Here is a 17,401-nt window from a genome sequence, read left to right on the forward strand (position 1 = left end):
GTGTGGTGATGTTTTCTTATTTTAAAATAGTTTAAAATATCAGCATAGCGCATTCTCACATTCACTTAATGTTGGCATTTCGAAAACGCACTGTGGTACGAAAAAATAAATGTAATGCATAATTTCAGTAACCTAGAGGGCTCTAAACATGTCGTTATCACGCCATGTACAGGCCATCCGTATCCCAACCAATCTAGCCCTGGAATCGATCTACCATGCCTTTTACTGACATGTAGTAATCCACAGAGGACGGATTTTTTTACGCAACGCTTACATATTTCAAGCTGTGTGTAGTGTGTAATTTCAGGACTGTGTAATATCAGTTTGATCGTGTAAACTACTTGCATGTGAAAAATACTCACATGACTTTGTTTGGACTACACTGACCTTGGATGGTGAGATTGACCCGATATTTTGATTGACACGTGTTTTTCACGATGTTCGTTGCACCCCTTCCTACAACAATGTCAACACAGGTGATTTGTGCAATCATGTATGATAATCTGATCAACTGTGTTCTGGGCAAATGAACCACCAGCAATAAAACAGAAGTATGGATTCAAAGCCGAAATTCATCAATGGAAACACCCCGACTACGGGCTCGGAAAATGGTTCTGATATAGATTCTGATATCGCAGCGCCTCGTAAGTATTATGAATGAGGTTTACAGACGAGAGTGGGTCTTTGCTCTTTAGTCATCCGGTATCTCCCTACATCATGTACCGCAGGGTTTAGTGGGGGATTGGGAAATTATGTGTTAGGACTTTCGGAAAATGCCCTACCCCTTAGACAATAATACCGGTACTTATTTATATATTTAAGATCTTACAGCCGTTCTGAGAATTATTCGGACAGTCAGTTAGCAAAATGACTTGCAACTTTGCAAAACACTTTGGTCTTTGCCCAATCTAGGCTTGTCGGCGCCCCTTGAGTGACGGGCGTGTGGTTTGGGATTACTATTTAGGGATTGGTCAGTTACTTCGGCCTGGGGGGGGGGGGGGTCGGCAGATTCCATTTTGCCAGCTGTAAATCTCAGTTGACCCCCTATCAAATAAAAAAAATTGGATGACCCCCCCCCCCAAACATTATATTTCAGAACTTGAAACATGCTGACCCCCCCTAAAAAAACAAAGAAACATTAACAGTTTTGGTTTTGACATGATTACAAAATGTATTATATGTGCATTGAAAATATCATGGTTTGCCATAATTTTGACATATTTTTTAGCGTTTGCATTTAATAGACCTTAGGAGGGGAGGGGAAGCATAAAGCCAAAAAATGACTACAGGAATTGTTCAAAATCTATTAAAACAAATACTGAAATGTGGACACGGAAGTATAGCATGTAGTATGCTGTATACCAATGTTGTACATCTACATTAAATCACTTGCAAGTAAAAAAAGATGGCCCCTGGTTGCATCCAGGTCTGCAGGTCACTATCATAATTTAATCCTCCTAAAATAATGTTTTTGTGCATTATCAGCAATGCATTGATCATTTCATTCAAACTGAGTTCCATATAAGTGTCTCCTTGGGTCAAAAATGATGTTTGTAATCAGTTTCATTCAAACTTCACATATAGACAATGCACAATGCATTACATATATTGATAAATACAATTTCCCAATCAAAGTCTAATAAAGAGTCTTTGAGGATCAAAATGTGTAATTTTAGGTCAAAAAATAGGATAAAAATGATGTTTTTTTCTGTTCTCAAAATGCATTGACCAATTTCATTCAAAATTCACATATAAGTTAGGTAATATACATTTACATTACAAGTATTGATAGAAATAATTTAACAATCAAAGTGTATTGAGAGTGTTTTTTTAAATCAAAACAACCCTCCAAGTTAAATTTTTTTTTGACTACCAAGTTCAAATTGTGTGTAGCTAACTGGAAAATTTAGTAGCCAAGTAGAAAAATGGTTGGTGGCCAAAATTTATTATATTTTACAAATACATGTACATTATATTTGTCATCCCTGAAAACATCAAGCGACACAGCACTTTTTATTTTCTCCCACTGCTGTCTCGAGAGGCACATGATCATGTTGGCTTGGATTCAACAACAGGCTCACTTTCTGACAGGCTGCCTTTCATTTTTAACATAGGATCAATGTCCCTATCATTAAACACTGATTCATTAGCAGGATGAGTTCACTTTTAATCACACCAATCTGCTGTAAACTGCATGGTTTATCACTCAAACTTGCGATCATGTGTTTTGTTACATAACAAAAAATATGGCAGATAATAAAATCCACATGTGCAAAGTATTGAACTGTGGGTAGAAGTGTTGTATAATATATTTTATGTTATAGGAAGGTTGCAAAGTATGTCATTTTTCTGTAAATAAAATAGGTCAAAAATAACCATTGACCCCAATAATTAACTTGCACGGATCCAAAAATCAAAATTGAACTTTTTTTTGAGGACTTTGTCATTGACTTGATGACTTGTTCTACTTTGTGTGTTTGTACTTAATTGCTATATTTGCTCTTATTAGAAACATATCTTGAATATAAACCCAAAATAACATCTGTTGTTTGTTGTATCATTAGCATATTATTTATTTTGCCTGTAGAAACACCTCTGTAATGTATGTAACAGTGTAACAGTACTTTTTAGTTTATGTTAATTTGAGGCAATATTTTTAAGAACTGAAGAACTGAGTAAATGATTAATTTCACACAAATATCACTGTGATGCTTTCCTTGAAAACCTTGTGAAATATTCACTGCTAATTTATGGCTTAATTAATTAGTAAACACAAAAATTTTCCACTTGGTTTTAAATTCACTTTTCTCACTGGTAAGTGAAATCAACCTAATTAAATCCATGTTAACATGTGAAAATGAAAAACTGATATAGAACTCACTGGAAAATCTATGAATTTAAAATATAGTGAATTTGTTTGATTTATTAAATTAAACACCAATGAAAATTAATACTTCTATAGTAATCACTGCTGTTACTATGTTTAAAATATGTTAATTAGCATAATAAATCATGTAAAGATGCTATAGCTGTCATTTAAATGCGTTGATTTTCTCTTTTATTGTTCAACTGGTGACATTTGCAGGAATCTTCAGACAATTGTAATTTGATTGGAATATGCAGGTTTAGGTGTGTTTTACCAGTTTAGAACATTATTAAAATGTTTGTCTGTTATTTATTTACTCAATGTAAAATACATTCAAGCTGTGACCGCACACATGTTGCTGTGGCCTGAACTATTCTCTTAATACCTGATGACGTATACTCACTGTCAATATTCACTTGCTAAAACTCAACCATACATTTTGGGTTTGGATTTTTTCTTATGTCGGAGATACCTTTCTTTCCTGCAATGGACAGTTGTGATAGTCTTTGTACTTGCGGTTTTAATAATAACTATGCTCACATGGCTCTTTCCACAGCTATGCCATGGTTTGGTCTGGACATTGGAGGTACGCTGACAAAACTTGTATATTTTGAGCCGACTGATATTAACACAGCGGAGGAGGAAGGGTATAAAGAAGTGGAAACGCTACGCACTATTCGCCATTATTTAACTTCCAATACTGCGTATGGGAAAACTGGTATCCGGGATGTGCATCTGACAATTAAACAATTTGAAATTCATCAACGTGTGGGAAATCTACATTTTATACGTTTTCCAACAAATGACATGCACATATTCCTTCAGATGGTGGAGGCCAAGAAACTTTCCAGCCTGGCAGACACGATATGTTCTACAGGGGGTGGGGCTTTTAAATTTGAACAAGAATTTAAAGATGTAAGTATTTATATTTATTACAATATCAATTTTATTTACATATCTCATGATACATGTACATTTCTGTGTTTTAGCCAATTTTTCTGCTGTTTGAGACAAAATATAAATACAACTGCCAGATTTCCTATATTTGTACATGTAAGCTGTGCCTCCACGTTTGTGTTCTACTAAATGTTTCAAACGCATTACTTACTGTGAATATGCTTTGAAACAAAGTGAATCAGATAGGCTACCAGTTCCTGAAATAACAAGCAACAGAGAACCCAATTTCAAATAGACAATTTGATACAAACTTTATTTATTTGGATATTATCTATTTTTTGTTTTAATTGGTATTCTCTTAAACCACTTGTTTATATACCAGTACCTGTCATAGATGTAACCAGCAGTGAGAGCTTTTTGCATTGAAAAAAGTGAAATCACCCAAATTTTGTAACCTGTCTTAGAATAGAAACAGTTTTACTGTCACTGCCACGGTGTTCCGAACACCAAAACAGCAACAATGCCAGCTAAGTTGCTGACTGGTTTGCTATGCGCGCCTGGAGATCATTACACGATTAGAACAAATTGGATCAAACCAACTTACTTCAACAGGAGACCACAAACTAATAGTGGGGGATTTGGACATGTTGAATATAAATAGAAGATCAGGATGTGATTGTATTTCTATTTATTTCATTCAATCATATAAATTTCTATATAATAAGTTATACAAACAAAACGTATATACTGACAAAGTATGAAATGTCAGGACACAGTCACTGGTATATTTGGTATGTGTTATAACTCTTGTGAATGAGTACATTTAGCTGAACGGCACACCCTCGTAAAAGTGGTTTGAACTAAGCTGTTCTAATCATGTAACGATCTCAAGACGTGCTTAGCAAACCAGTCAGCAACTTTCCTGCCAATGGTGTACGGAACAGTATGGTGGTGACACTACAAGCACAAGGAAGAATCACATACAAATTATTTCAAATTCACTAAGATTAACTGATTCATAATGTAGTAATGAATGCACTATAAACTTTCTAGTGGAGTTTTGGTATCATCGCTTGTATATTTGTTAACGATGTACATGTATGGTATACACTGTAACCTACAAAATGCAGACTTCATATTCAGCTACAAGTGGTTTATCTTAAAATGAAAGCAAATGTTTCTAATACTGTGTTTTCCCCTGTAGGTTGTAAATATGAGATTAGAAAAGTATGATGAGCTAAACTGTCTTATATCTGGGATCCACTACATTGATAGTAAGATACCCAATGAGTGTTATTATTGGAGCAATCTGGATCCATTCAATAGCGAAGCCTGTGAAAAAGTACCATTTGATTTCCGTGATCCGTATCCGTACCTTGTGGTCAATATCGGTTCCGGAGTCAGTATACTTACTGTGCATTCCAGACATAAATTCCAGAGAGTTAGTGGGACAAGGTGAGAATCATGTGACATCCAAGGTTAGCCTCAGATTCAGCCTTAGATTGAGAAGATAAAAAACAAACAAACAAATGACATCAAATGTCACACATCTAGTTGTGGACAGACCAAAACTACTGTATACACGTGTATTATATGATTAAATTATCATATCATTTTTCTGTCATTTGAATTATTTGTATATAAAGGCTTGAATCTGAGTTCAACTTAAAGCTTGTGTGATATAACTACAATATGATTCAATTCTGAGAAAATTTTATAGATATTTGTAATGACCTTTACTATTTTTTTATGTGCAGTGCCATTTCAAATTTGAATAGTAATAATTGTTGACACAGTGTCAACTAACACTGTTGTCAATAGCAAGCTGTCACAAGACAGCAGTGTCCAAATTTATTGCCATGGTAATGTGTACTATGTGGATTGTACACTCTTTATGGTATTGCCAGTACAACGGATTACATGTAGTATGATACCTCAGTCTTTGTCATACATGTATAATATTACCAGTATAGAAGATTACATGTAGTATGATACCTCAGTCTTTGTCATACATGTATAATATTACCAGTATAGAAGATTACATGTAGTATGATACCTCAGTCTGTGTCATACATGTATAATATTACCAGTATAGAAGATTACATGTAGTATGATACCTCAGTCTGTGTCATACATTTATGATATTACCAGTATAGAAGATTACAGGTAGTATGATACCTCAGTCTTTGTCATACATTTATGATATTACCAGTATAGAAGATTACATGTAGTATGATACCTCAGTCTTTGTCATACATGTATAATATTACCAGTATAGAAGATTACATGCAGTATGATACCTCAGTCTGTGTCATACATGTATAATATTACCAGTATAGAAGATTACAGGTAGTATGATACCTCAGTCTTTGTCATACATGTATAATATTACCAGTATAGAAGATTACATGTAGTATGATACCTCAGTCTTTGTCATACATTTATAATATTACCAGTATAGAAGATTACATGTAGTATGATACCTCAGTATTTGTCATACATTTATGATATTACCAGTATAGAAGATTACATGTAGTATGATACCTCAGTCTTTGTCATACATGTATAATATTACCAGTATAGAAGATTACATGTAGTATGATACCTCAGTCTGTGTCATACATGTATAATATTACCAGTATAGAAGATTACATGTAGTATGATACCTCAGTCTGTGTCATACATGTATAATATTACCAGTATAGAAGATTACAGGTAGTATGATACCTCAGTCTTTGTCATACATTTATGATATTACCAGTATAGAAGATTACATGTAGTATGATACCTCAGTCTGTGTCATACATTTATGATATTACCAGTATAGAAGATTACATGTAGTATGATACCTCAGTCTGTGTCATACATAATATTTAAGCTGCAAGTTCAATCCCACAGGTGACTGCTTTCTCTACATTATAACATGTAGAACTTGTTTTACTCAGACCACCAAATGTGTATTATTAATTAGTGAGAATGGATCTCATCAGATGTTGTCTACCAATCATATGTACTGTTCCTGGCCTAAGTGCATGTTTAATACCCCATGTATCCTTGTTGCAAATAGTAGCACATTTCCATGGGATGGTGGGTCCTTTCTTTTAAGTCTACTCTTGTGATGGCGAGGGTTTCTAGATCTGTCGTTTGCCTATTGATCTGATTAATAGTAATGGTAATAGATAAATATGCATACACACTTTTTCATCAGTGGTTATGAATTAAACGGAAACTAACAGGGCTTGAACTTCGTGGCTGCATTGACGGTAATTGCCTCAATGCCCATCAGTTTGTCTTGGTGCAATTTGATATTCTCTATACTATTCCTATAATGTGAGGATATTGTTATAAATTTGGCCTTAAATTGGGAGCCCTCTCAATTGCCAAGTTCAAGTCCAGATCTTTGCACTAATATTGGTGCCATTTGACTCTCATCTACAGTCTTGGAGGAGGTACATTCCTTGGACTATGCTGCCTTCTAACTGGCTGTCAGACATTTGAAGAAGCCATTGAGATGGCTGCCAGCGGTGATAGTACTAAAGTGGATAAGCTGGTACGAGACATTTATGGAGGAGACTACGCAAGATTTGGTTTACCAGGATCTACCGTAGCTAGTAGGTAAGTATGTGGGCTAACTACTATATGGCAGAAAATGTTGTGTTTGTGAAAATTTGTAGAGATGCGTTGAATATTAAAACAGGTTGATAAATATCATTGAACTTCAGTTTACAAATAATATAACTTTATTATTGAAACTGCCAATGAAGTATCAAGATATTTACATTTAATCACTCACTGCACATCGTGTGTAATTTCTATGCATATATTGTACATGTACTAGTACTTTGTTTATTTCCAGTGTATTCTTTCTATTACTTGGTAATTTGTTTCAAAGCATAGTCCTAGAAGTGTGTTGTCAGATTCTGTATGCTACATTAATCTGGCTCAGACATGAAATGAAGATATAATGATATGCCAGGACATGAACATTGCAATTCTGGAAGCAATTCTGAAAGCACTTAAAGGCCAGACCTGATAAATAATGCTCTAGAGTATTGAATAAGAATAATAGAGGTTGTTTAATTTGCAATGACTAGATTTCATGCTGTTTCTTACTCCCTATGTAAGAATAACAGTTAGATATTACAGCTTTCACTGTCTCTTGGAATTCACAAAGTATTAAAATAATTACACATTGTACTAACAATAGTGAATGAATAATTGCTGAAGCTAACTGTAAAAAGCATTAAATTTGACTGATCTTTATTGTGAGTTCAAAGATTTTCTAGTTAAACGATTTCTTTTTCATTTTCACATAGACTATAATTATCAGCGAAACTAAAACCCAATGACTAAATAAACTCTTCAACAACCTGACCACTAATTGTTTGTGGCACAGACTTGCTCTTTTGCATTTCTAGAAATGTGAGATTCTCTTGCAACTTTGTAATCGGCTCATGGCACATTCAATTGTTTGCTGTTAATTGACAAAGAGAATATATCAGCAAAATGTGTGTATGTCACGCTGAATATCCCTAAATAATATTTATATAATTACAGGTTTTAATCTACATGTAATTGTCCTTGTTTTTTAGCTTTGGTCACATGAATATTAGTGAGAAGAGGGATGCGGCAACTAAAAATGATTTAGCGAGGTCAACACTAGTGACGATCACAAATAATATTGGTTCTATAGCTAGGATGTGTGCTTTAAATCATGTAAGTATGAGGACTTAGTTTCCAGCATTAATATGTTATATAATATTTACCATACTCTAGAAGTGCAAGTGATCAGTTGAGACAGTACCCAGGTAAAGAAGGAATGATCATGGATTTGGAAAGTAATCAGATTGTATTCAAATTTGTTTCTCAAGAATAAACCCACATTTCATTGGCCACCATTTTGAAATGTATCTCTATTGGGATACTATAGCAATGTTGATGCAAAAAAATAGTGGAGAAAAATTATACAACTTTTTTTAACATTGAGTACTTCTAATAGAGCAGTCAATTTAAGTACTTCATTCTCACAAGCTTATTCAGACCCTCCTGTAAATCAGTTGAAATTAAAAAGAAATCCTAATCAAATATCACGTTCAGAATTACCACATAGATGATAGTGCATGCACTACGTTTGCATGAAAAAGAACACCAGGGCACCAACAATATTAGCATACAATGTGCGCACAATAATATATTTGTATTCAGTGTTATTTCTACAATAATTCTACATTCAACATCCACTATTAGGATTTTTCAGAATATGGAAATTACATGTGATATATATGTGTATATAATTCCATGATTATATGCGGCTCATCATGAGTGTCTGCAGACATCAACGTAGGAGAAAATATTGTGGGATTATATTGGATGTACCCAGTGTTCGAAATTAACTGAAAATCATAAAAGGCCCGAAGAACCTATGGCAAATTGAAACTCTAGGTCCTTCTAGCTAACTGTAGGCCCTGATATTTAACAAACAAAGACTAAACGGATAATAATACAAGCTTGCAATTGCAAAACCTTTATTTACTAATTAATCAGATATATTATCTGCAGCCTCAAAGAAGTCATCATCATTTCTTTCATCGTCACTAAACTCATCAAAATCTTCAGAAAAAACACTGTCATGATCACTAGCCGACTCTGAATCTGACATGCATTTTGCATCGTGTTCACAATCATTGGCGTCAGCCTCAGCTTCTACAAGGATCAATTCTGCTGCACGATCCTCGACAAGGCCGGCAATACATCATCTTGTTGTTGTTATCAAAAAGTAACCAGTTTTTGAACTCCGCCTGCCAGCTAATTTGGAATGTGCGTGGTTTACGCCTAGACCGTTCGTATTCTTGCTGTTTGTCACGCCTTTCTTGTGTAGTTTTCAGCATGTTTGATGCAAATCAAAGATGGCGGAACATAAAATGTAAGCGCGAATTCTATTGGTTTGAATCAGAGGCTTGATCGGCCTACAACCAATCAGATCGTTTGTTACAGTTCCCACGTTCGGCACATTTCGCAATCATTCGGCAAGCTTGAATTATGACTCGTATGCCCAGGTCGATGAGTGATGCCATTTGTTGATCAAACGTGCAAGAAAACGCAATTTTGAAACAATTCTGGAGTTACTATCGATATTTATTATATATTTGGTCTTACAATCATATTAAATAATGGAACGTTTTTTTTTAAATATAAATTTATGGTCGGTCACAAGGACTGATGTTTTTTCACAGCTCTAGGCCCTTTACACCCACTGTCGGCGTGAGGCCGACGGACCGACGTTAATTTCGAACACTGGATGTACCATCTTTCACCGGGAGCATTTTTTTTTTTGGCAGCCTTGTTAATTTAATTTTTTTTGTACAGGGTATTGAGAGAATAGTGTTCGTTGGTAACTTTCTGCGTGTTAACCCAATAGCAATGAAGTTATTATCATATGCAATGGAGTATTGGTCTAAAGGTGCTCTCAAAGCTTTATTCCTGGAACATGAGGTAAGACAGGCGTGCCACACCCACATGTATCAGAATTTTGGTTATCTAGCCTTGGACTGACAGAATAAAATGACGATACGTAGTAGTATTACTGAATATTGCTACTAAAAGATGACAACTATTAATAATACATTTTAGTGGAGTTATTACCTTGATTGGACTCCATATTTGTATTGTATGTGCTTTCCTTGCATCAGTGATTATTGTTCTTGCCTGTTGAAGGCTGCAAAGAATTGTGGGTAAAATTTGTGTCAGCATTGAGGCATGCAAATTTCTTATGGCCACTGTAACTCATAAAGTTGTTATCTGATCATTTATATCAAGGGAGAGGCATTTTATCAAAATAAAATCAATCAATGTATTCAATTTGTTTCTTTTGTTGTAGGGTTATTTTGGAGCTGTTGGTGCTCTAATGAAGCTAATTTCAACTAAAAGTGACCAAAAGGATAAGAGCGAGCCATCCCAGTTTGAAGTCTAAATAAACCAAAAGTTTTTATCAGGATGTATACAGATGATGAAAACTAACATTTCTGGTGCAATGCACTACATTTATTCATACCAGTTTTTGGTACATTCATTAAAATAACAGTCTTTAAGGGTGCTGCAATAATTTCCCTATTCCTACCATGTTCAAGGACCAAAACATTACTGTCATGTGCAGTCATCTGAATAGAAGCAGTGTCATGTCCTTGTATAGCAATGGAGGTGCTAATGTAAAATGTGTTCTTCCATCAGCTGATTGGGTCACCAGGCAACAACAGCCAAATAAAACTGTGTCAAAATCTAAAAAAAAATAGAAAAAAAATAATGTTAAATAGATTAATTTTGCCAGTGATACCCACTCACTATAAAAGAAAAAAAACTTATAAAAACTTTTGGACCATACCTGTTTCTATGATTTTAGCTTATACCACTATTTTCAATGATGACAGGGTTTGGCAATAATTATATTCACCTCATATGATCTGCCATTCATTTCCAGCATTATCAGGTTGTAAACATGGCCAGTAATTCCTACATTGTTTCCAAGTTTAGAATTTATAATTGTAAATTTTAAAATGTAACTGCTTTCACGTAGATTCACTTGTCAAATTTCATAAACATTATTTCACAATGTCATTCAATTCCAATATTTGCTTAGAATGTATATAGTATGAATATAATATTTTTTTTTTTGCATCTCAAACAAAAATTATACAATACCGGTAGTGTTGAATTAACATGCTTTTTAAAGATGTATTTTAAAGATGGGAAAACAAATTGAATTGGACTCTTTTGCTCCATTGATGTTGGTAGATTATTAATCAGGTTGCTTTAAAGATACAATCACTTGTTTGTGGCCACTGGCGTACATGTTTCTGACTACGAGTATAACTGACCAACTTGTAAATTAGGTTTGAGTCTTACAGGATTATCAGCCAATCAGAACTCATTTTACAGGCTGTTGTTTTTTAGTAAGGCATGCTCTAATTGGTTGATAAATCTCATCAAGTAGCTGCCAAATGTGATTTGCATAGGTTATTGGTAAGATTTAGTTTGAGATGTACAATAGTGGTCATAGATTTAAAGCTACAAAAGCCTCTGTCTACATCAGATTTTAATCAGACATTCTGCACCGTAAGTCTCATCATGCCGTATAATGCTACTTTTCCCAACATTTCCTACTGTGTTTTTTTTTCATCAACAGAAGTGCTAATTTTGTGATCTAATCTTGACCATTTGCAAATACTTAAGAGGCAACTATCATGCAGTGTTTACTTTCTAATTCTGATTCAATAAAGGAGACAAGTAGAATTGCCTTGGGGTCATGACAAATTCAACCATTCATATTGGCCTTGTCTGTGTGTTGTAATGAGGAGACTTGTATAGAAGTAACAGACAGTGGATTGATGGTGTTAACACGATGGCAGCAGATCTTGTGTGCAATGTAAAGGAAAACATGACTACCGTAGAGTAATATTGTAAACTATGTCTCAGTTGATTGAGAGTATTTGATTGGGGTGCAATGCAGGTCGTGGTGCAATCTTTATAGAGGTGGAGGGAGTATTAATTTCTATTGAGTTCAGTTATGGGGTTAATCAAATTTGTTTATTGTAAAAATCAAAATCTACATTTAAAGGTGAATGTAGCACAAGTTGGATGTCCAAATTATACTGACACAGCCAGAAGTTCCAATTTTATAGACTCATTAGATTTTTAACACTAGGTGGCATCACAGTTATACTTGTTGTGGTGTTCATAGCATACTCACTACAACTGGCTTAACATCTAGCATTCCACACAAAGAAAACAAATTTATTTTATTTTATTTTTTTAGAAATTTTGATTAATGCTTGCAGCCAAAATGAAATTATGTTCATTCTTTTCAAAATTAATACAAGGAAATGTTTTCCAAAATGTTGGTTATAATTAAAGAGTGAAGCAGATTTTCATCTTCACTGAATCATTGCAAAACTCCACATGATGTGTCGTTCTAAATTGAGACCTCTATTGTGGGCAATCATATATGATTGTACTTTGTGTGAAAAGGATTGTTTGAGTCGGGGGGATACAACCTTTACGTACATGATGCGTTTGATTAACCCATCGTTTCATCAAGATTTTTGCAATTCTTCCAGAATCTCTGCTGCTGGTGTTCCTCCTATGAATATTTTTTAGCTCCGCTGTTGACTTTGTCGAGCGGAGCTTATCATATGAGTGATTGTCGTCCGTGTCAATGTTTTACTTTTTCGACTTCTTCTTGAAAACTACAAGCCTGAATGCTTTGATACTTGGTGTATATGTACCTTGGGTAAACCTCTCTCAGATTTGTCCATTTCATGATCATGTCTTCAATTCTCTAATTTTGGTGAATATTTTTGTCATTTTTGGTAAAAAGAGATATTTTCGACTTCTTGTTAAAAACCACAAGTCCAATTGCTTTGATATTACATATATAGGTACTACATGTGGACCACTCTCAAATTTGTTCATTGTGTAATGATATCATCAATTCTCTAATTTTGGTGAACATTTTTGGTAAAAAGTGATATTTTCGACTTCTTGTTAAAAACGACAAGTCCAATTGCTTTGATATTATTACATATATAGGTACTAAATGTGGACCTCTCTCAGATTTGTTCATTTTGTAATGATACCGGTATCTTTAATTATCTAATTTTGGTGAATATTTTTGTCATTTTTGGTAAAAAGTGATATTTTCTTCTTGTTAAAAACCACAATTATTTATGGTGAAAAATGATATTTTTGAATTCTTGTTGAAAACAGCAAGTCCCATTGCATTGATACGATGCATATTGTTCATTTTCTAATGATATCTTCTGTTCTTTAATTAATTGAAATGTGCATTGCTAACAGCGGAGCTATCTCAGCCGAGAAGCTGCTTGTTGCTGATTGCATCAGTCAGCTTTTTTTAACCTCCACAAGCAAATTTTTTTTTAATTTCGGATTTGGTTTTGAATTACAAATTTAATTATATTATTATTTTGTATTGAATAGGGTATGTGATCAGCAAACATATTTGTTGATATATTTTTATAAGGTTGTGAAATTGCTGGTGACGTGGATATTCTCAGATGACATTTATTGTATTTATTCAATGTATAATCTATCACTGATATGTGTTTTATTCCAATAAACTGAATATTACAGCATAAAACCACTTTGATTTTAGTTTTTCTGATGATTTGTTATTTCCTGTTTTGTGATGTCTAAGCATCATCAATTGTGAAGGCTGTTCAGACTAAAAACCATGAAAGCTTTGTGGGAATGTTGATGTTGGGAAGGGGGTCTCTGCAATCGAGTATATGGAACATCTGTCTGAAACTTCTGCACAATTTCTGAGATCCCCATTCATGTATCAATGTACAAACCAAAATCATCAGTGTTTTATTTTTCACTGTAACCATGTACTTGGAATTTTGTACGAATTATGTCCCTGGGAGCCATCGTGAACACGACAAGATGTGATGGCTGTTATTCGTTAAAATTTGAAGTGCAAGTGCTACTCGCTCATGGCTGACATCTTGTGTTGAAAGGTCAGATTAGGATTCATGGAAGGAGGTTGAATCTGGTGAGCACATGCCTCTCTTCTCATCCTCTGGGAGTGCAGCTATTCAATGCTGTACCATGCAGTGTACATCAATATTTACACAACAGAAGTACTACTGGCTGCTAACCACCTGTTAAGCATTTCAGAATTATCATAAGTGAGTGGTTTTAAAAGAAAAATCAGGTTATGCCTGTCTGTTTTCAGCATAAATCTTACATATGTACAGAGATTAAGAGAAATAAAATTAATAACTTGTTTGCTTTGGCGTGGTGTTTTAGTGATCCAAACATTTACTATACAATTGACTTTCAGTGAACTTAGTTGTATTGCTTACTTGAATGTGAAAATAACTACATATAACTAGAGTTGGTTTTTCATTTGTTTTGTATTTTGGGTTGCAACTGCAAGCATGGTCCCAATATTTAATACAGACTACCATAAAAGCATGTGCTGTACTTTGATCTGCGTTATAGTTATCACTAGTCTACAGTGTGGTGATACATTTCTTATAGTCACGGAAACTTACAAGCATTGTATGCAAATTAATTATTCATTGAATATTTGTTTGAAACGCACCCATCTTCCGGAGAGATCTGTATCACTAATTTCTACAATAGATGTTAGACATTATATAAACTAAGCACATTTCTAGTGATTGCGTAGTACATGTGTTATAAGAACGATCATTATTTCTTTGTTGCTAGTATTATCATGGAAGGTAGTTCTAAATTTATGGTAATATGAATCAACGTTGCCCATTTCACCAAGTTGAACCTTGACCACTAGAGGGCACATTTCATGACACGTATAGCAATTTTCATAAAGTGAAGCCAAACTTTTATATATTTCAGGTACCAGTGATTTGAAGTCGAATAATACACAACACTGCTATAATTGCTGTACATGTGTACCTACTTAAAGTAAAGAAACAAACAGTAAACAGTATACTGTAATATGACTAATTTTCACTGGGTTTAAATTTCACTGATTTTCCACTTCAGGCATATTCAGTGGGTTTTAAATTTACGGTTTTATCATTTAGATAAGGTGTTCTATGCTCAATTTTACATATTCACTGGGGTTTAATTTAGCGCATTTTCCAGTCAGCGAAATAAGCAAAATTAAAACACCAGTGAATAATTAACCCTTTTATAGTATCTCAGTCACGCATATATGTATGTGACGCTGTAAACTCATCAGTTGGTGTTAAGCTACCAGTAATGATATAAATCAGCCGTGGTGTAAACTGAACAGGAATGATGTAAATCAGTCATTGATAGTGTAAATCGTCCAGTAGTGGAGTAATGAACTAACCAGTGATAGCGTAAATCTACAGGTAGTGGTGTAAACTCCTGAGTGATGGTGTTAACTCATCAGTAATTATTAACCCACTAATGATAGTGTACGTCTATTTGTCTGTATCTGCATGTATCTGTCCGTTCCATCCATTCATGAGTTGGGGGGAGGGCAAGGGTTATTTTCGTTCAACGTAATTGCAATATTTTTTTGTTCGTACAACGTAAATTGAAAAAATAAATTTCGTAATTCTGTAATCACAGGCTAGACGTACAGCGTAATCAATCAAATATTTTTTTCGTACACTGTAAAAATGTGTAATTTGTCTCGGTACTACAAGAATTTACATCCAAATAAAAAAATCGTAAAGAATAATCCAGGGAAATTACATTTTTTAAATCTGTAAAACGACTACATGACACAATTCACTACAAAATTGAATGTCAAGGCGTAAAAGGCCCTCTAACCGAATGAAGAGCATTACGAGGGTAGTATGTGCATGCGTCTCTACACACGGCGCAGCAATGGCGGAGAATTTGAGTCGGAGAGCTCTTCAGATCATTCAATGTTCCATTTTTTAACACTGTAAACTGTAAAAACGTATTTTTTTCCTTGTAAATTGTAAAAAGCCCTTTTTATTTCCCGTAAAACTGTACCAGCTACCCCCTTGCCTCCCCTCATTCATCCATCCATCCCACTATCCAGCGATGGTGTAAACCCACCAGTGATGGCGTAAATCTACAGGTGATGGCGTAAACATGCCAGTGATGGCGTAAATCTACCAGTGATGGCGTAAACATGCCAGTGATGGCGTAAATCTACAGGTGGTGGTGTAAACTCAGTGGTGTAAACCCACCAGTGATGGTGTAAACTCACCAGTGATGGTGTAAACTCACCAGTGATGGTGTAAACATGCCAGTGATGGCGTAAATCTACAGGTGGTGGTGTAAACTCAGTGGTGTAAACCCACCAGTGATGCTGTAAACCCACCAGTGATGGTGTAAACCCACCAGTGATGGTGTAAACTCACCAGTGATGGTGTAAACTCAGTGGTGTAAACCCACCAGTGATGCTGTAAACTCACCAGTGATGGTGTAAACTCACCAGTGATGGTGTAAACTCACCAGTGATGGTGTAAACTCACCAGTGATGGCGTAACATGCCAGTGATGGTTAAAACCTACCAGTGAATGTACAAACCCACCATTAAGATTAATTGTGTGAATCAGACAGATGGAGTAAACCTACCACTGATAATGTAAACCAATCGGGGATGGTGTAAATTTCCCAGTGTTTGAGTTATTTCTCTTTTATTATGTTGTTGTCGAATTTTTGTGTTATGACGGGTTAAAGAATTTTCTCAAATTTACTTGTGGAATACTAGTATTCGGGTAGTTCATTTGAGATAGTGGTAACACATTTTTAAGCGATTGATTCATAGTGTTCTACTGTACGTTTAACGGGTCACTACAGTCACGTATATTGACATTATTGTAGCCATTTTAATTTTAAACATAACTTTTATTTTATACTAAACGTTTGAAAAACAATTACTTGTGTTAACCAATCAATATAATGATTAAACTCAAAATGTCAAAGTATTGCGTAGTTCTGGAACTGAATAATTTTCAACAAAATATTAGTTATTTATCGAGCAGTGTTCAAAAGGAGTTCCGTTTATAGTAAATACTCCCACTGATACCAATAATTCACGCAAATGTATATCTAGCAATTGAAGCCAATGTGACAATATTTCTGTGCGGAAAATATTTTCTAAGAACATCAAGATAATGGATAGTT

General features: G+C 34.6%; 1 protein-coding gene across 1 annotated transcript; it reads left to right on the forward strand.

The window, feature by feature from the left end:
* Nucleotides 1–166: 166 nt before the first annotated feature.
* Nucleotides 167–13,913, forward strand: LOC100369486 (pantothenate kinase 3-like). The gene is made up of 7 exons (XM_002738151.4): nt 167–644; nt 3,423–3,781; nt 4,968–5,218; nt 7,202–7,378; nt 8,356–8,479; nt 10,130–10,255; nt 10,641–13,913. Exons 1-7 carry the CDS (start codon nt 554–556, stop codon nt 10,731–10,733), a joined length of 1,221 nt encoding a protein of 406 aa, XP_002738197.2. The 5' UTR covers nt 167–553; the 3' UTR covers nt 10,734–13,913.
* The last annotated feature ends 3,488 nt before the right edge of the window (nt 13,914–17,401 follow it).

This window comes from Saccoglossus kowalevskii, chromosome 10 (assembly GCF_978046115.1).
Source record: "Saccoglossus kowalevskii chromosome 10, keSacKowa6.1, whole genome shotgun sequence".
In the NCBI taxonomy this organism is placed as follows: domain Eukaryota; kingdom Metazoa; phylum Hemichordata; class Enteropneusta; family Harrimaniidae; genus Saccoglossus; species Saccoglossus kowalevskii.

Coding starts and splice junctions, on each gene's coding strand:
- LOC100369486 (XM_002738151.4), top strand. CDS start 554: ATGGATTCAAAGCCGAAATTCATCAATGGAAACACCCCGACTACGGGC. Junction 8,480..10,129: donor GGATGTGTGCTTTAAATCAT/GTAAGTATGAGG, acceptor TTTTTTGTACAG/GGTATTGAGAGAATAGTGTT. Junction 10,256..10,640: donor CTTTATTCCTGGAACATGAG/GTAAGACAGGCG, acceptor CTTTTGTTGTAG/GGTTATTTTGGAGCTGTTGG.